This window comes from Trichosurus vulpecula, chromosome 7, assembly GCF_011100635.1.
Source record: "Trichosurus vulpecula isolate mTriVul1 chromosome 7, mTriVul1.pri, whole genome shotgun sequence".
In the NCBI taxonomy this organism is placed as follows: domain Eukaryota; kingdom Metazoa; phylum Chordata; class Mammalia; order Diprotodontia; family Phalangeridae; genus Trichosurus; species Trichosurus vulpecula.
Genome location: NC_050579.1, coordinates 225,966,394 through 225,987,433, shown reverse-complemented (window position 1 = coordinate 225,987,433; position 21,040 = coordinate 225,966,394). Strand labels below are relative to the sequence as shown.

The following is a 21,040-nucleotide window of genomic DNA, read 5'->3' as shown; positions in this document are numbered from 1 at the left end:
AAGAGAATCCACATCCAAACCCTTCGGTTCTGCATTACTCTCTGCATTTTTAAGCATATGCAGCAAGTGTGTTCAACCCCATTGCTTAGTCTGAGCACACCTGCCAACTCCACCATTATATCAATGGAAGGGAACACACTGTTTCTTTAATGTAACATCTTTCAGTACTTGGTAGATATGCATGACCTTGATATTTTGGATTGTTTCACAATTGTTCTTTAAGTGGACCCGGAGATTTGCACCCTTGACTTGTGTGATTTTGTGGGGTTCTCTGGATCAAGAGAGTACCTCACCATTTTAAATTATTACCTAGGATGGCACAAGGGGAAGAGAAAGAGCAAAGGCTTTCAAGAGACTTAATGAAAACTCCTAAGGTATTATTTTCTTCATTATTTTTTGTGTTTCCTTTACGAAGCTGTTGACTTGTTTTCTCATGATTTTCTTGCATCTCTCTCATTTCTCTTCCTAATTTTTCCTCTACTTCTCTTACTTGATTTTTAAAATCTTTTGTGAGCTCTTCCATGGTCTGAGACCAATTCATATTTTTCTTGGAGGCTTTGGATGTAAGCGTTTTGACTTTATTATCTTCTTCTGAGTGTGTGTTTTCATCTTCCTTGTCACCATAGTAACATTTTAATGTCTAATTTTTTTCTGCTGTTTACTCATTTTCCAGCCTACATCTTGACTTTTAACTCTTTGTTAAAGTAAGGCTATGCTTTCTGGATGGTTGGCACACATCACAACCTTCATGGGTTTTATGCAGCTGTTTTCAGAGATATTTCTAGGGACCTATAAGTTTTCAGTTCTTCCAAGATGGAAAGGTGTTTTTACTACTCTCCTGGCCTATGCGCTGGTCTGTGAGTGACTACAAGCACTCCTTTCTACCCTGGAACTGTGACAAGAGTACCCTGCTGCACTGTGGCCATAAGCTCTGGTGTGCTAGAGCTCCTCCTTGCTCTAGGACTGCCCCCTAAGAATGCTACCTATGACTGTGACCTCAATCCAAGTATTGGCAAAACAAAAGAGGTCCCTGTAATTTCCTTCTGATCAGTTGTTTATACCCTTACCATATGTGGGCTGAGAGCTCCAGAAACAGCTCCCGCCACTGCTGACTCAGTGGCTCCCAAGGTCTACTCCTGGTTTGCTGGGGCCCAGTCTGTGCTAGCATGGCCTATGCTGTACTGTGCTCCTCTCTTACTCAGGTGTGACAGACCTTTCTTGCCAATCTTCTAAGTTGCCTTTGGCTAGAAAATTATTTCAGCCCATCATTTTGTGGGTTCAGCTACACTAGGAATTGTTTTATGACATTACTTAAAGGGTTTCTGAGGGCTTGGGGTGGGGGGAGTAATCAGGCAAGTAGCTGCCTTTTCTCTGCCATCTTTGTTCTGCCTCCTGATGATCTCTTGAAAGAAATCCCAAGAAGGAAAAGCCTCAAGAATGTCAAAGCCAAAATCCAAATCACCCAAATCAAAGAAAAAACCTTGCAAATTCCCAGAAATGGATAGTTTACATAGCAAAGAATTACATTCAGAATGAAATGTGACTTGCCGGCTTCCATTAAAAATGAGAGAGGATCTAAAAATATAATATTCTAAAAGACCAAAAAATGTAGGTTTACCACCAAGGAGGTTTACCTTGTAAAGCTGAGTATAATCATATGTGGGGAAAATGAACTTTTAATGAAATAGAGGACTTTCAAACATTTCTGATAAAAAGAGGACCAGAGTGGAGAAGGAATTCTTTAAACAAAAACACAAAAGTCAAGAGAAACTTACAAAAGTGAACAAGCATCAGTCCCAAGCACTTAGCTAAAGGCTTGGAGGCAATCTTGTGATTTCAAATGGTTTTGAGATCTTGAGTCCTTTGGATGGAGCTCATTGGAAACAAGGACAAAAGTTCTTGGCAACTACCTTAGTACTCTTGGAACAAATGACCAGCAACATAAGGATGAACCCAAGTCCTGGCTTGTTTGTCAGAAAACTTCTACAAAATTAGGACACTGGAGATCAGAAATGAAATGTAAAAAAAATGTAAAAAAATGCCCACTCAGCAGTCTCACAAAGTTTAAATAAGGCATAATTACAAACTTCCTGGGAAACTATTTTTTTCCCTAAATCATTATTTATTTATTTACTATTTTTAATTTTCAGCCTTAATTTTCACAAGAGTTTGAATTACAAATTTTCTCCCCGTTTCTACCCTCCCTCCACTCCAAGATGGCATATATTCTGATTGCCCTTTTTCCTAATCAGCCCTGCCTTATGTCACCCCACTCCCCCCCATCCCCTTTTCCTTTGCTTTCTTGTAGGGTAAGATAGATGTTTTTCCCCCATTGCCTGTATGTCTTATTTCCTAGTTGCTTGCAAAAACTTTTTTTTTGTTGTTTTTGAATGTCTGTTTTTAAAACTTTGAGTTTCAAATTCTCTCCCCTCTTCCCTCCCCATCCACCCTCCCTAAGAAGGCAAGCAATTCAACATAGGCCACATGTGTATCATTATGTAAAACCCTTCCACAATACTCATGTTGTGAAAGACTAACTATATTTTGCACCTTCCTATCCTATCCCCCTTTATCCAATTTTCTCCCATGACTCTGTTCCTTTTCAAAAGTGTTTGCTTTTGATTACCTCCTCCCCCTATCTGCCCTCCCTTCTATCATCTCCCCTTTTTTATCTCCTTCCTCCTTCTTTCCTGTGGGGTAAGATACCCAATTGAATGTGTATGTTATTCCCTGCTCAGGTCAAATCTGATGAGAGCAAGATTCACTCATTCCCCTCTCCTGCCCCCTATTCCCTTCCTACAGAACTGCTTTTTCTTGCCACTTTTATGTGAGATAATTTACCCCCTTCTATCTCTCCCTTTCTCCCTCTCTCAATATATTCCTCTCTCATCCCTTAATTTGATTTTATTTTTTTATATATCATCCCTTCACATTCAACTCACCCTGTGTCCTCTGTCTACATATATGTACATGTATATATGTATATATATATATATACATATATGTATGTATGTATATATTCCCTTCAGTTACCCTAATACTGAGGTCTCATGAATTATACACATCATCTTTCCATGTAGGAATGACTTTCCTGGGAAACTATTACAGAAGTTATTACTATCACTTGTTTAAGTTTTTTTTTTTTAATGTGAGCTTGTATTTCATGTAAAACATTTTTTTATGTGTAAGAAATAAACACCTGTCCCACACATTGGGAAAAAATTGTATTCCCTCCTCAAATTTATTTTGTATATATTTGTTCAAGTCCAGTTATTCTTCTGAACTTTTGGGAAAGTGTAACAGATATTACTGTTTTTCTAACTGCCACTAATTTCTCATATAGCCCATTAAATTGGAGGAAATTGGAGTACAAATGTGATTCTACTATACTCAATGGAATATAGAAATACTAGTTCTGTTCTATTTAATTTCTATTTGTTTTACTCCTTCCAATTTAATCTATAATCACATACAGGTATTTGTAAAGCACCTATTGTATGCTAGATACAAAGGTAAAAATGACAATTTTTATCCTTGAGGAAATTACATTCTATTAATGGAGCACATGAGATATAAACATAGGTAAAAATAAACATAGGTAAAGTTTGATTGTGAGGGTGGTTAAGGAGACAGTCAAGTTAAAATGCTTTAGGCATATTTAGAGAAGACATTTTCAAGTAAGGGAAACAGTAATAGCTATACAAAGCACTTGACTCCTGATCAGAATATTGAAGGAAAATAATAATTCTTAATAAAAATAGATTAGGAAAATTGATTGTATACCCTGAGTATAAATGATTGCCTTAGTAGTTGCATGGGAGCATGAGATGTCACATCAAGTTTAGGGAATAACTAGTAGTACACTAGGTTAGAACATAGGCTATATGAATGAGTAGGTAGATGGATGGATTGATGGGTAAAAAATATTAAGTGCTTATTTTGTGCAAACTCTTCTATTTGTTTCTTTACAGTATGCCTTTTATGGCACCATAAAAAAAACCTTAGCTGAGGCTATATCCACCCATTCTATACCTCTTTTAATGTTGATCTTCAGCATCAAGTGAAGGGCAGTAAAATAAAAAAAAATGGTGGTTAACAGAGGTAGCTAGAGTTTGATTGTGAAGGAGTTTAAGTGTAAGACTAAGAAGACTATATTTTATCCTAGAGATGATGAAGATCCACTGAAGGGTTTTTAATAGGGAAATAAAAAGGTCAGATGAATACTTAAGTAAAATTATTTTGGCAGTTGTGAAAAGAATGGATTAGAGAGCTCAGAGACTGGAAGCAGGAAGACCAATTAAGAGACTATTGTGACTTAAATAATTGGAGAAATATGAATTTCTTATGAGTAGACATTGACAATGTAATAAAAAGGAACATACTATATACATTATTTATTTGCCTATTCTGTGCCATACCAATCAAAATACCAAAGGACTACTTTGCAGAGCTAGAAAAAATAACAACAAAATTCATCTGGAAGAACAATAGCTCAAGAATATCAGGGGAATTAACATAAAAAAGTTAAAAGGAAGGAGCCTGAGCAGCAGCATTTATTAAAATAGGGCTTGAAAGCAGTAGTTGTTGAAATGACTTGGTACTGGTTAAGAAACAGAAAAACTGCTCAATGGAAGAGAACATATAGAACGTAATGAACGTAGTAGCCTAGTGTCTGACAAAGCCAAAGACACCAGCTACTAGGAAAGAATTTACTATTTGACAAAAACTTCTGGGAAAACCAGGAATCAGTGCGGCAGAAATTAGGTACAGACTGCCATCTCATACCATATATACCAAGATAAGCTCCAAATGGATCAGGGATAAATGATGACATTGTAAACAAATTAGAAGGGCAAGGAAGAAATTATTTTGTGGATCTGTGGATAAGCGAAGAGTTCATGATCACACAAAGCATAGAGAAGATCACATAAGATAAGATAGACAATATTTTATTATAAAAAGTTGAAAGATTTCTACAGAAATAAAATCAATCCAAGTAATTACAGAAAATATTTGCAGTGAATTCTTCTGAAAAGGTTCTTATTTCCAAGACATATAAGGAAATGATTCAAATTTATAAGAATAGGAACCACTCCTTAATTAATAAATGGTCAAAGGATATGAATAGGCAGTTTTTCTTAGGAAGAGGTCTAAGTTATGAATAGTATATGAACAAATGCTCAAATCACTAATAATTAGGGATATGCAAATTAAAGTAACTTGGAGGTTCTACCTTGCACCTATAAGATTGACAAATTTGACAAAAGAGGACAATTTCAAATATTGGAGGGGCTATGCATGCTAATACACAATTGATGGAGCTGTATCGATGGAGGTAGCCATTATGGAAAATAATTTATAACTACACACAAAAATTAATAAATGGTGTATATATACATACATATATTCAAATTACATATATACATACACACACATACACACACACATAAACTCTTTTTCGTGGAAGCAAAGAATTGAAAATGGGGGGGGACTCATCAATTGGGAGTTTGCTGAACAAATTATGGCATATGAATGTAATAGAATACTGCTGAGCTGCAAAAAAATGAAGAGCTGGTTTCAGAGAAATCTGGGAAGATTTGTGTGAACTGATGAAGAGTGAAATGAGTAGATAGAGGAGAATGATTTATATAATGGTAGCCACATTGTAAAGAGAAACAACTTTGAAAGACATAAAAACTCTATCACTATTGTATTGAACTACCTACCATAATTCCAAAGGACAAATGGTAGTGTACAGAATGAGGCCTAATTTTTGGAAATGGCCAATGCAGGAATTTGCTTTCCTTGACTATGTATATTTATTACAAAGTCTTTGTTTTTTTCCTTTAATTCTCAGTAGGGGTTGGGAGGAAGAGAAAATGATTTTCGTTAATTGTAAAATACAGATAAATCAAGGAGAAAAAAACTATTATGATTGTTCAGGTAAAATATGATGAGTGGCTAAAGAAGCATGGAAGCAGTGTACCTGAAGAGAAGAAGATATAAGGCAGAGATATCATGGGGATAGAATAGATAAAATTTGAGATAAGATTGAATACGATATGAGGAGCTAAAAAAGATAAATACCAGTCAAAAGTGCTGAGTGGTCAAACCTGAGTGACTAGTAGGATAGTGTTGCCATTGACCCCTTATGGATTTTTTCCCCCAGTGGTCTGTTTCCTTATGGTTATTATGGGTATTTCAAGACACCTTATCACTCTACAAAATAATGTTTCTTGCAGGCTATGTAAGAGGAAATTAACTCTTTTTTAAAAAAATTTCTCTGAGGAAAAGTCATAAGACATCCTACTACGGAATTTCAATTTAAGTATTCTAGATTAATTTGTAGCAAGAGGGTCCAATGCACATGTGGACCTATAGTATGTCAACTTTTGGATAACAAATATACCATATTGAGGATTGACAACTGGATAAAACACTTGTAGATAGTAAAAGAACTGTGTGTTGCTTAGTACCTTTTTTTCCCCTTTTTCCATTAATTTTATTACTGAAGCAAAAAGGTTGCAAACAACAGGACTGAAGGTTGGTTTGTATGGTTTTCTGGTTCATGGATGCTCCCTCCCCCTCAAAAATAATCATTTTTTGATAAGCCTCTTAATAGATTAAACTTGTCCTCAAAAAGAAAATACAGAAAGAATTGAATGTTTATAGTCACTGCACTTGAATCTCATTATTTTGGCTGATAATGCATTGCTTTTGGTTTATCTCATGGAAAATATTTAATTTCTGTGGAATGAAATATCTGTTGGGATCATGATTTTTCTCTATTTCCTTTCACTTTACTAATTGTTTAGCAATTACATCATGTGAGTGGGATGAAACATGGCATTTCCTTTATTGCTATTCCTTATATGAATTCTGTGAATTTTGACAGTTTATTGTGACAAAAAACTTATTCATTCATTTTGACTTTCAAAAATATTTTTCTGAGGATATACTATGTGAAAAGAACCATACTAAGGCATATATGAAACCTAATTCAATCTAATCTAAAAATGACTTATTACAGAGATAATTAAAAGTCCTTGCCTTTAGAGAAATTATTATCGTAGATGTAGTTTTTCATGTTAAATTGCCCCCTCATTTGGGGATATCAATTCAAAACTAATAGAGACATTTGATGAAATATATTGTGAATAATGAAAACATTTCTCAAGCTTTAACTGTTTACTAATGTTTCATTGAAATATTTTTTCTTTCTATATTTTGCAACATCCTGACCATTTCTGCTGTGAAGCCAAGTCATCCAATAGTAACTATTCCTGAGAATGAAGCCCTTGGTTTTAAAGAGGTATGTATGTGTAAGATATATTTCAAGTAGAACTGGAGATGTGATTCATTTTGATATAAGCTTATAGAAATGAACTACCACTATCACTTAATAAGGCATGATTGTGCCCAGCTTCTCGAGCTACATCTCTAAAAGGTCTTTTGATTGCGAATATCAATCCAATCCAATAAACATTTATTGAGCAACCATAACATGCCAGGTATTGTGGTAAGCACTGGCGGTACAATTAATAAAAAGAAAGATAGTCTCTGACTTCAATGGGCTTATAATTTAAAAGGAGAAACAATACACAAAAGAAGGCAGAAAACAGTTGCAGGGAGTGGAAGGCTCAGGGCTGGTGGCTGGATAGGGAGGCACCAAGAGGAACCTGGCACAGGGGCATCTTGTTCTTGGATTTGAAGCCAGGCAGGACAGCAGATGAAAGGTAGAATGATCTGAGAGTCCAATTTCTTCGCTCTATACAGGAAGGCATTGGGAGGAGGTTGGTACTCCACTCTCCAGTCTTCCAATCAGAGGGGAGGGGACTCTGAGAGAGGTGGAGTCAGTCAAGGCTTCAGTTAAGTGCATGGTAGTGAGTGTAGAACTGATAAACTTATTCTGGGGAGGGGCATCTTTTTTTTTTCTTTTCTGTGAGTTGAAACCAGGCTGGGCAGCAAATGCAAAGCAGAGCCAGAAAGAAAACTCTAAGGTTATAAAGAAACAATTTTTTCATTGTTTATTTAATAACATGAAAGTATTATAGGATCTTACACCTAGATGTGTAAAGGACTTCAAGAGGTAATTTAGTGTACCTCCCTTTTTTAACAGATGAGGAAACTAGAAGACCAGGGAAGCCCAATAACTTACCCAAAGACACTCAAGAGAGCAGGAGAGGCAGTATTGTGCAGTGTATAGGACTCTGGGCCTGAAGTTACAAAGGAAACTTCAGCTGAAGTTCCACCTGAGACACTTAGAGGCCATGTGATCCTGGGCAAGTCGTTTAACATCTCAGTGTCTTATTTAACTGCAAAATGAGGTAGTTGGATTCAATGTTCTCAAAGGTCCCTTCCAGCTCTGAATTCAATGCTGGAGCAAGGATTAAATTCAGATCCCCAATTCCAGAGATAATGCTCTCTCCATTTTACTGCCAAATGGCTGAGTTGGGCTACCTTTTTAAATATGTGCTGGCTAGACTACTCATGGTCAGTAGGGGCGATAAAGAGCTCCCACAGGGAGAAAAAAAAAAGGTTCCCAATAAAAAGAATATTTTCGAGTTGTTCTCTCCATAGAAGTGTGTGTGTGTGTTTACACATTTGTTTATGGGCGTGCAAGCATGCCCCTGTGTATGATCATCTATACTTATTTACGCACAAACAAAACAGAATTTTGGGGTAGAAGGGGAGAGCAAGGAAATTATGAATGGGACTGACCTACAAAACCTCAAGGGACCTGTCTTTTTATTCTTACTTGCTCATTTGTGGCTCCTTCTTAGTCCTTCTCAAACCAAACTATCTTAGTGATATTCTTATTTCTCCCTGCTTGTTTTAAGCTAACAAATCTCATCCAAACCCGCCTCGCTCAGGACCCACGCATGATTGTGGTACAAGGGGAATAGCATTAGATTTGAAGTCAGAGGACTTGGGCCTGAGTTTCAGCTCTGCCTCTTACTATTTCTGTGATTCTGAGAGTCACTTAAGCTTTCCATGACTCAGCTTCTTCATCTGTAAAATGGGAGGTAGACTAGATGAACTCAGAGGTCCTTTAGAAATCTACATCTTGTTATGCAACCATGAACTCAGATGTACAGTGGAAGCAAAGTAAAGGCTAATTAAATGCCAGGATTATCTGAATGATGTTAAGGGCAGCCAATTAGTAAGACCAGTGGGCACTTGAGGGTTTTCTAGATATAAGTGCGGTTGGGCTGCTAAAATGGGTATGAAAGAAATTTGTCCTGTTCCATCACAGAAACACAGGGTCGCATAGAAGGACTTAAAGCTGGGGACGTGGGGAGACCAGAAAAGCAAACACCAGGATAACTCCTGGTCTGGGAAAAATGAAGACTACCACAAACCAAACTATATTTTGACCTTTAAAATGTATGACAGACAAGGAAGTATAATTGGAAAGGCAAAAGATAACTGAACAGTGAGTTAGATGAATGTAGAATGTTCTCAGTGTATTATATTTGATTTCTCATTACTTCAACAAAGTTGTGAGCCCTGTAATAGGCTTGCATAACTCTTGGTGGTATTTAACCAGATTGTAATATTTACACTTACTTTCTCCCTAAGCCCCCTTCTTTGTTATTTATTTACACATCAAACCTCAGTAAAGGTAAAACATCTGTCTTATAATGAAATTCCATTTTTAGGGCTAGAATGATTGATGCACAAGCTTTTCCTCTAACAAGCCCATTACAAACAGAAAATAATATACTACCTTAATTTGGCTTTATGTATGATTTGGCCTCTTGTATGATCTTCCCTTGCATTTTTAAAAGATAGCCATCTGTCTGGCCTACCATCAGATTGTCTTTTCTGGATGCCCAATTTAGATGTGGAAAAAAAAGTGAGAGAAAAATCAAATCAAGAGCCCACCTCCATTTGTCTGATGTTGTGATTACACATGAGTCAATTGCAGGGTGATACAACTTCTCATTTTCTAATTCCTCAAGTTTCTCTTCCCTGTTTTCAAAAAAGGATTCATTTAAAATAGAGTTGACTCTGGCTGAATGTAATGATTCTATTTATCATACAAGTCTAGCTCCTTCATTCCTCAAGCTGAGAAAGTCAATCAGATCTGCTACTCTTAGAAACAAACAGAAAATATTACCAAAGAAGCACTGCAGAACAATAAAAATATTCTCCTCTGCAGTTGCAGCTATTCAATTAATGAAGACAAAGGAAACACACTCCAGTCAGCTTTGGTTAAGGTACAACATTGATTTTAGAGTATTGAATTAATATTAGAGAGCTAGTTGCATGTAGAAATCAGGGGGCACATTCAGGATTATGATAAAAGGCTTTTAGCAATTAGATTTGTTTTCCACACATGGGTTCCATTGGTGTCCAGCAAAAGGAATGTGGGCAAAAATACTCCGTATAAAAAAATAACATGAGTCTAAAACGATGTTATTATTTAGTACTTCATTGGCTACTACGTAGAGGACCATGGCATAGTGTATAGAATGACTTGGAGTCAGGAATATCTAGGCTCAAATCCTGCATCTTATACTTATTAGTTATGTTACCCTGGGAAAGTCATTTAACCTCTGTACATTTTAGGAAACTCGGTAGGGACTTAGCTACTGTCATAGATGACCAAAAATCTATTTTAATGGAAGGAGTTCCCATATTAAAAGTTCCTTACGCTGATGATATCACAGACCCTTTCAGAATTTGGTACAGCATATTGTCTAATAGTTGACCATTAATATTGTAAGCTATTTGGTCATATCGCCCATGATTTGGCATGACAATGACATAATTATTTGGCCCATCTGTGGTCTTGGCCAAAAAGTAATGATTTTTTTTACTAACATGAATCCCATCCCAGGTTTAAGATATTCCCTCTATTTATATTCATCTCTCTGAAGGTCAGCCATTAGTCTAATCTAATTAAGACCTTGGGACTGGATGATTTTTAAGTAGAGAAACTCAGGGATATTATTGGAGTCCCCACAATGTTAGCTATTTCTGGCATTATTTATCATTTCTATTGGAGGATTCAACAATTCTTGGAGCTATTTCTGCCTTTTATTGTGTGTCTATAAGCTCTACAGTAATATTTACTGCTCGGCATGGTCAGGTGGGATACAAAAAGCCCTATAATAATGTGTTTCATAATCTAGATTCACTCGTTAGGTCAGAGTTGTATTTGTGTAATGGAAAGGTTTTTTACCTCTGGCAACTCTGGACTATTTATTCCTTCTCCATCCTCTCCCAGCCCCTCTTCTTTTCATTTTGGTTCAGTTCCATGTTTTATTAGTGTAGGGAACTCAGAGTGAGGAAAGTCCTTTCACCAATGCACTTCCTTCGCAAGTCATAATCTTAGAGAGCTGTTTGGGGGCATGAGTGTTGAAATTACTCGTACAACATCACATAGCCAATGTGTTTCAGAGGTAATACTTAAAATCTCCCTGATTTTGAGGCTGGGCTGTGTACCACGCCATGTTGCTTTTTGGGTTCCCTATGGCACTATCCATTTTCTCCAACATCAGTTTTATTTTTAGAATCTCCTTTTGTCTTGGATTTAGAAAATCTTCAAGACTGCTAAAATAAGTTCAACAATGAAGACACTGTAGTTGAGTAGTTAATGAGATCAGGCAAGATTTTATTATGTTATTTTGTTTTGTGTTTTAGAACTCAGTTATGGATTTCTAATCTTGTAAGATGAGTTTGCCATTCCACTGTATGTGATTGCTAGGTGGGGAAATATAGCTAAAGGAAGAAAAGTAAGTGACTTGACCTATGTCATAGACTGGTAGAAACTAGATCTGGAAAGGATATTAGAAATCATCTGATTTTCCCTCCTCACATTTTATAGGCATAACACTTATATCAGAGTCTGTAGCCCCAGGGAAAGCCAGGGTACCATTTGGTAGATTGTCTCACATTATTTGATTCATGTTTTCCCACTCACAAAATATGGGAAAACTGTCACTAACTTGTTCTATAAAATCCACTGCAACCAGTTCCTCTTGTTAGCACAGTTCTCAATGAGAAAGAAGATTATGAGAAGTAAGTTTTATTGCAAGAACTGGAGAAACAACCCAAAAATCTAATACAGTACTCTCAGATAACAAAAGAGAGGCCTCTGATAAGCAACCCTTTCCCAAAGATTTATATGAAATTCCTAGGCCTTAACACCTCTAAACATGAGGATTCTTTTCTCTCTAGAGTATCTTGTGGCTCTATAAGATATCTCTGCAGGCTGTCCTTTCTTGCTCAGGGAGGTGCAGTGGATAGAGTGCCAGGATTGGAATCAGGAAGACTCATCTGAGTTCAAATCTGGCTCAGACACTGGCTGTGTGACCCCGGGCAAGTCATTTAGCCCTGTTCGCCTCAATTTGTCATCTGTAAAATGAGCTGGAAAAGGAAATTGCAAGCTATTCCAGTATCTTTGCCAAAAACAAACAAACAAACAAACAAAAACAATCCTAAATGGGGTCATGAAGATTCGGACACAACTGAAATGACTAAAGAACAATAATAGCAAAACATAATTCAAAATCATACCTGAAAACATTCTATTTAGGGCAACTGGTGGCATAGTGGGTCCAGTGCTGTCAGTGGAATTGGGAGGGCCTGAGTTCAAATTTGACCTCAGGCACCGACTACTTGTGTGACCCTGAGCAAGGCACTCAACCTTTTTTGCTTCAATTTCCTCATCTGTAAAATTAACTGGAGAAGGAAATGACAAACCATTCCAGTATCAAACCACTCCAGTATCTTTGCCAAGAAAACTCCAAATGTGATCACAAAGAGACAGACCTGACTAAACCATTGAACAACAGTAACAAAACTTCATTGCTCTCTGTTGTCCCCATGAGACTCTCTTTGATGACTTCGGTGCTTCGGCACCGACTGAAGTTTCTAGTCACTCCAATCAGGTGGCTTCAGGCGTTGCTCTCTTACTCCGTGACAGGGCTGCCTTTTGGCTAAATAAGGGAAAACTTTGTTCTTTGGTTATGGTCATTGCTACTAAAACGAAAAGAGCTCAAGGATATTCCTCATATGGTAAGAGCCTTCTAAGCAGCAATGTTCTGGTAAACCAGCTGGGGGGGTGAATGTACTCACAATCCACTTTTAAGTTAAATATACATTATTAAGATTTTCTCCTTCACTTTAATAAGTCTGGACAATCAGCTAAACAATAAATCAAACCCTGATGTATAGCATTTGCTGATTTCTGAGGTGTAAATGCCCACTCTAAAGATTTAACAATCCAGTCTCAAGGCAGAGACAGTTAGAGCAGGTTCCATCACACCCACCCCTCTGCATATTGCAATTCTCCTTGCATGGCTTTCTCTGCAGGGCATCCTATTTGTAATGCTATAGTGTTAAGACCACATACTTCCTCTTACAGAGGTGTTTGACTACTGTTACTATGATCGACATTGACCTCTGAACATATGATGAATAGTTCCAGGGCAGAGACTTCTGTTTCCAAGTTTTATCAACATTAAGTCTCAGGGCTATAACTCAGATGGGGCATCTAGGATTTTTCTTAAGGTTGTTTAAATTTTGACACAGTTGCTGATGGCACTTACATTCTTTTATTGTCGTAGAAACAACTGAAGTTGGCACCCACTTAGGAAGAACAATTTATTAGACAAGGAAGCTCCAAGTTGCCAGGCTTCTTATTTCTCATAGAGCAGTTTCCCAGGTTTGCCACTCCCAGCAAAAAAAACAAAACAAAACCAAAAAAACCAAGCCCCCAAAATTGAAGTTATAGTTTATCTCAAGTTAATTTGAGTTGCATTTTGGCAGAGTACCTACCATCAACTCCTTGTTTAGTTGGGTGGGTGGATGGTGGAGGGAAGTTGCCATCTGAACCTATGAATTCATTAATACATAAAGACAATTCCCCTTCAACTCTCTGCCAAGGGAATGCCTTCTACCATGTATGTTAGCACTTGCTTTGAAACTTAGGTTCTTAGAGTACTGTCTGGGGACACGTAGAGTTTAAATGATTTGCCCAAAATAATGCAGCCAGTATATGCCAAAGGTGGGATTTGAACCCAGGTGTCTTCGACTCCAAGGCCTGCTCTCTATCTTCTGTGTCATGATATATACCTCTTTGGGTTTAAATACATGAGCATTAATGTTGGTTTTCTTTTCCCCCTCCAATATGATTCCAGCTGACCATAACACTCCCAAGTGGGGAGAACTGGATTAAAATGCAATTGGGAAATGTTTAACAAAATAAATAAAACTTCAATTGAACATAGAAAATTGTTAATGTGTGGTTTTCTAAGTCAGTATATAACCCATAGGGATGTTTATGTATGACTTAGAGGCCCTATTTCTATTTGAGTTTGATGCCACTAATCTACTGCACTTGTTTATAGGAATTAACAAAGAAACTCCCAACTTGTTCCCAATAACATCTTTTCAGTAGTAGCATGGAGTTATTCTGGGTGGCACAGTGGACAGTGTGCTTCCTGGAGTCAATGAGGAAGACCAGAGTTCAAGTCCAGCCTCAGACGCTTACTACTTGTGTGACCCTGGGCAAGTCACTTAACCCCTATTTGCCTCAAGTTTCTTCACCTGTTGTGAAGTCTTGCCTTCTTTGGTGTCCAGCTGGCACTTAACTCTTACCTGTTTAATCTCTTTCCTATTCCCAGTTTAATTCAAACAACATAAAGGCAGACATGAACTAAAACAACATTACTTTTGTTCTAAGCTTCTAGGACTATTGACCAGGATGTCGTTTTAGCTTTCCTAGGGATTGGCTTATGGGAATGCAGATCACAAATTGCAGACCAGCGAAAAGAATCGCATCTTACACCTGTGTCTGTTGTTGGGCTTCTACCCGAGAAACCATCATTTTGTTCTTTCTTTTTAAATGTGATACCAGTTTTTTTTTTAAGCAGATCATTGCCAAGCTGAGCAGAGTTCAGGAATCATAGAGCATTGCCTCCCTAATTAGTACTTGGAGTAGGACTATTAGCCTTGCAACTGCTGTGGGAGCAATATTTCCAATCCTGTTTCAGTTTGTTTGTTTTGGAAAGAAACAAATGAAGCCAAAAGCCAGGGTTAGGTAACCTTCTGGAGCTTACATCATTCGGAGTTTACAAGTCTTTAACTCCTGACTCAAGGCTATATGCCCTAGAGCAGAGGTCTTCAAATTTATGAAATGGTGATAATGTACCCTATCAGTATTGTTTTTTCTGGATGGGTATGCTAGGATAAGAGAGGTTGTAGATTTTCCCAGTAGTGCCTAGATAACTATTCCTTCTGGGTGACAAATCAGGGTCAGCCCCTCAGGGGCCGATGCTTATTTCTGAAAAGGAAGTTTGAGAGCTTTCATAAATTAGGGGTGGGGTAGAATAGGGGAGTGTTGGGTTGTGATGGGAGAAGGGTTGGCATGATTTTAATAGAGAGAAGCTCCATGGTTATCATTGGGAGTGAGGGATGCAATCCATTTTCCCACCCTCTCGTTGATGGCTTATCTACTGATTGGGGTCAAGTCACACCACAGTGCCCTCTGGGATCTAGCCCCCTCATGTTGGAGATAATGACTTAAGATATACTATATTTCCATTCTCTATGTTCTGTACAAAAACTTAAGTACGAAATATTTATTCATTTATTTACTTTTTTATGACTCAGCATTTCCTTTATTTATACGAAATAGTGAATAATCATACCCTGGCTGGGAAAAATGGTAGTTTAGGGTTTAAACAAGTCCTTCTGTCCTGAAGCATCTATTTTGAAGGCCTGGGACCAGCATCTTTAGCCCCAGCATCTTTGGGTTTGGATTCATCAGGTTTGGGGTCAGTAGGCTTAGTAGTCAGTAGGCCTTGGAATCAGACTTGGTGACCTTGGAGTCAGACTTGGTGGCCTTAGCGTCAGATATGGTGGTCTTGGGGCCAGATTTGGTAGTCTTGGGATCAGACTTACTGACGTTGGCAGCAGACTTGGCAGCCTTGGGGTCAGTGGACTTGGAAGCCTTGGGGGTCAGTGGGCTTGGAAGCCTTAGGGTCAGTGGGCTCGGAAGCCTTGGGGTCAGTGGACTTGGCAGCCTTGGGGTCAGTGGACTTGGAAGCCTTGGGGTCAATGGTTCTGGCAACCTTAGAGTCAGGCTTATTAATCCTGGGGCCTGGATATTTGACACCATCTTGTGGCCAGCATGCTGGGCACTGGCCTTGGGGATCTTGGGCCTGAGGAGATTGGCCTTGCAGGCCTTGGTGCTCAGGGCCTTGATGGCCTCTGCTCGGGCCTTGATGGCTTTGGCGTTGTTGGCCTGCATCTTCTTCAGTCCCTTCTTCTTGTGTTTCTTGGCAAACTGCATGTTTCTTAGAAACTTGGGGTCAACCCCTTTCAGAGACACATATCTCTGTTACCTAGGTTTCTTGTTGCCATTTCCGTGCCACTTTTGTGATTGGTTATGGGTGGCATAGTTCTTAGACTTAGCCATCTTTACATGGCAGCCTGCACTAACAGGCACTCCACCCAGTACAAAATATTTAAAGAACCAAGAAGCACTATTGCTTAGAGAGATCACTTCATAGTTAGAAAGACATTGGTTCAAATCCTCCCTCTGATACATACTCACTGCATAACACTAGTCACTTTACTACCTCTCAGTACCCCTCACTGCTCTTTAGGACTATAAAAGATGTGCACTGGTAGAAGGTTCCTCACTTTGATTTTTGAACCATGAAATGACAGTACAGAACACAAATGGATAATGTAAATAAAGCCTATGGAAGAGTGCTGGCCTTTGAGTTACAAGACTCAAGATCTGGACTCTAATATTGAGTCTGCCACTGACTCACTCTGCAAGTTTGGATGTCACTTCATCGTTTCTGTGAAATAAGAGACCGGGGTACACCTTTGTCAAGTGGCATAAATGCTGGACTTGTTTGAGAAGCTGGTCTGTTGTTTGCTACCTAAGTAATATGAATTCGATTCAATAAATCTTTATTGAACAAGGGTTCTTCTAAATGAATCATTTCCCTTTTTTAGTTTTGAATCCTGTGATTTGATGACTGGATCAGTGGTTCTCAAAATGTGTATTGCAGACTTTATAAGTATGTCATGCCACTCCTTTCATCACTATGAGATATTCACATGCCCTAGCTCCCACCCCCAGCTGTGGTGTGCTTCTTAGTCTTCCTAGCTGGCAATGGGGGAGTCACAACAGCAATTCTAGTTGAGGAAGCACAAAGTAGTTTCATTCACTGCAAGCCATGGAGAATAAAAGAAAGAAGGGGTTGAGGGGATTAGAATGGGAGAAGAGAAATGCTAAGGCTATGTAATGGGTCTAGAAGCCTGGCTGCCTAGTAACTCTTTTTTGGCATCAAATTCTATGTGAACCTTGTGTGCTGTGAGTGTCTTCCTGGAAAATACTGTGCTCTGAGGGATTGAAATTGAGAACCACTGGACTAGATGGATTTCAAGGACCCTTTCAACCTTAAAATTTGATGGGTATATGAAGAAAAATTAAAATGTAGTCTTTATGTGGAAGTATTACTATTCAGAAATACAATTTATTCATTATAAGAATCCAGGAGAGAATCTGAGTGCATAACCCATAGGACTATTTTGGGATGCATTCTTTGAAAGCCTGGCAATTGTTTTGTTTTACATGTATATGCATATTCATATCTATCTATCTACCTAATTTATCTATCTATATTTGAAATATTGAAATAATTATTTAATGGCCAGGTGGTAAATAGATTCATAAACATTAATTGACATTGGATAGTAACTTTACATGCTATATTCTTTGAAAATTTCTTGGTATAAAAGCTGGTTTAATGTTTTACAATATTAAATACTCATTATCCAGAGTTAACTATGACTAATCTAGTCTTAGAATTTGGCTTTCTCATATAAATTATAACTTCTTAGATAACCTACTTCTTATTTCTAGAATAAGATGTTTCTTTTTACGAACAATCTTGTTTTTCTCGTGGCAATGCAGATACTGGCTCTAATTCCCTTCTGTGGGCAACGGACAGAAAATATGGCAATGCGATGTACTTCTCTATCTCCCTGTAGACAAATGACAACTTGTAGGCATTTTTCCACAGGCCATGTAGAGTAAAGTAAAAAGCTATGGCTCTGGCTAAGCTGGCAGGCATAGTACGATGTTTAAAATTAGCTGCCTCCTTGTGCTTCCATCTCCTACTTTGAATGCCAGTGGTATCAAACGCAGCATAATTCAGTGCTAAAGTTGCCAGCATAGAATTATCTTGTTCCTTTAGACTCAGAATGTTGACATTGGAAGGGTCCTTAGTGGTTATGCAATTTCCAGCCTATTGTAGGTCCAAATCTCACACCACTGCTATTTACTGTGTGACCTAATAAAAGTCACTTTAACCTTTTGGGGTTTGGGTCTTTGTAAAATGAGAAGGCCGGACTAGATAAGCTCTAAGGTCTTTTCTGACCTCTAGAACCTATTACCAAGTAATTAGAGTAGCCAAAACATGTCCAGAAACGGGGAACTTGTTACTTTGTCACAAAGAAGTTTCTGCCCTAAAAGAAATAAAAATAAAAACAAAAAAAAAACCACAAATAGATCACTTGGTACAGAAGGGAAAAAAATATCTCTACAACTTTGGGCTTGCCTTTGCTGATGTACAAATCTAAAATCTTCTCTAAATTACCTCCTAGCTCTAAAATTTTTATAATTGCTTTAATCTTCTATAATTTTGAGTAGTTCACAGAATCTAAGACTTTCTGAACTGAAAGGGAACTTAAGAATCGTCTAATTCAACCTCATTTTAAAGATGAGGAAACTGAAGCCCAGGTAGGTTTATGTGACTTACCCAAGGTCACAGACGCAGTAAATGGCAGGGCCAGGATTGAAACTAAGGTCCTCTGACTAGTGATCCAGTTAAATCACACTGTCTTTCACTTACTTTAATGCTGTGAATAATCTAAATTAATCGTAATTATCATATAATCGATCATGGGATTATAAATCATAGAGCTTACATTTAGAGGTAGAAGAGACCTTAGACTAGATGTTAAAAGTTTTTTTTTTTAACAGTATTTTTTACCTGCTTGGAATTTCGTATGCTTTTGACTCTCAAATATTATCAGAAATCCTGGATTATAATTCTTTGGTTTTTGAAGAATGTATGCTCCTTGAAGGTTCCTACAATGCCTACTTGACAATTAATTTTTGTCTATGGGTTGGTTGATTGAATTTCTTTGTTAAAACAAGGCGGTTGGACTATATGACCTCTAAAGTCAATATCAGTCCTAACATCACATGCTTCGATATTCTCCTCTTTTTTTTCCTTATTGACAATCAACACCATCTGTTCCTGCCAAACTTCTTAGCTGAAAGGTAAAAGCTTAGTTACCTTGTACTTTTATCTATACCACAAATGTACCTATCTTTTTCTGACATGAATAACTTTGGACTTCGCAGTTGCCAAGTCCATCAGTTAGTCAACAAGCATTGATTAAATGTTTATTTGGTGTCAGGCACTGTGCTAAGTGATAGGGATGCAAATAGAAACAAAAAGACAGACCCCTTCTCTCAAGGAGCTTATGTTCTAATGGGAAAGATGCATGAAAGGAGAGCTAAAAAATAGAGGGATGGGAGGGAAGAGAAGGTACTAGGGAGGGGATATGATGGCCAAGCCCAGGCAATAAAGGATGGCTGATCTGGGGCCTCCCCCAAAATGGAGAATCTGAGAACTCACCAATGGGAGAAGTGGCCTACAAGAGCTGAGTCAAAAGTAGCTGAGGCATAGCAATGTAGTTGTGTTGGACTTCATAACCCCATTGGGGGTTTTCTTGGAAAAGATACTGGGGTAGTTTGCTATTTCCTTTTCCAGCTCATTTTACAGATGAGGAAACTGAGGCAAACAGGGTTAAGTGACTTGTCCAGGATCACACAGCTAATAAATATCTGAAGTCAGATTTGAACTCAAGAAGATAAAGCTTCTTGACTCCAGGCCTGGCAGTCTATTCATTGTGCCACCTAGCTGCCCTCACTAAAATTAATTATCTAAAAAATGCAATCACACGTTAAGGAAAATTGAGACGTATTGATGAAAAATCTCAAACTTTGATAGATACATGTTTATGTAACTCTCTTTTAAAATGTGCCTTTTTTTCCTTTGCAGCAATGATCCCAGAGCAGGAGCTAAAACCCTGGATGTGGAAGCCTTTGTGAAGCTGGTGCTCAATAGATTTACATTTTGGTTTTCAGACAGAATTCTCCCTTTATTAATTGCAATGCAGCAGTAGCACTCACAAAAGTTCCCTGCAGACATAGAACATTGGAAGCAGCCTCTTAATACTCAGCAGAAAAGAGATATACTTCCAGAGATGTTACTAGAGCTTTAATGCCCACCGTCAAGCTGACAACGATACTTACATGTCCTTATATTTAGATACCAAATAAAAGCGCATCTGGTGTAAAGTCATGGCTCTGATCTGTCTCTCTTTTTAAGAGTTTTATTAAATTCATGTATTACACATTGTTAACTTTTACTTTACTTTTTATAATGAAAACTAATTTAAAAAGAAAAAGAGAATCCTGTCTACCGTGAGATATCAGTAATAGTCATGGTTCTATTTAGATAGCTCTCCAAACCACCAGTTTAATTAGTTTATATTCCATGATACACATCATGGTACACCCAACTAACAGTGATTCATAAGATGTGGGGGGGATATCATGTTTCTCAAAAACACCAATAGTTGAGCTTCAAATTATGCCTATGTGTGACAGAGCCATAGACCCTTGAAACTAGTAATTAATTTAAATTAAAACCAGCTGCACCTAAGGGGAACATCATGAAGACCCTATAAAGGGGGAAAAGGACTCCCAGTGTTAAGTCTTAGGAGGTACTCTGTTTGCCATGCATGTTTCCTTTATGAGTGTCTCATTTGTTTTGTATTTTAAGTTTAATATACAGCGTGTTCCTAAACTCTGGACATATAGGCAAAAATGCATATTTTCAAGAAATGAAATGATTGAAATTTTCAACATTTTATTTAATTGGAATATTAACAAATACCATCTTTAACTTCAAATAACATCATATGA

At 37.7% G+C, this 21,040-nt stretch overlaps 1 protein-coding gene across 7 annotated transcripts in view; it reads left to right on the top strand.

Annotated features, from left to right (window-relative positions):
* Positions 1-20,414, top strand: part of LOC118856549 (muscular LMNA interacting protein) — a 386,664-nt gene extending 366,250 nt beyond the window's left edge. For all 7 annotated transcript variants that reach the window (XM_036766910.1, XM_036766912.1, XM_036766909.1 and 4 more), the window contains 2 exons: positions 7,259-7,312; positions 20,112-20,414. In XM_036766910.1, coding sequence (XP_036622805.1) covers positions 7,259-7,312; positions 20,112-20,117 — 60 coding nt within the window. In that variant the 3' untranslated portion in view covers positions 20,118-20,414. The remainder of the gene's footprint in view (positions 1-7,258; positions 7,313-20,111) is intronic.
* The last annotated feature ends 626 nt before the right edge of the window (positions 20,415-21,040 follow it).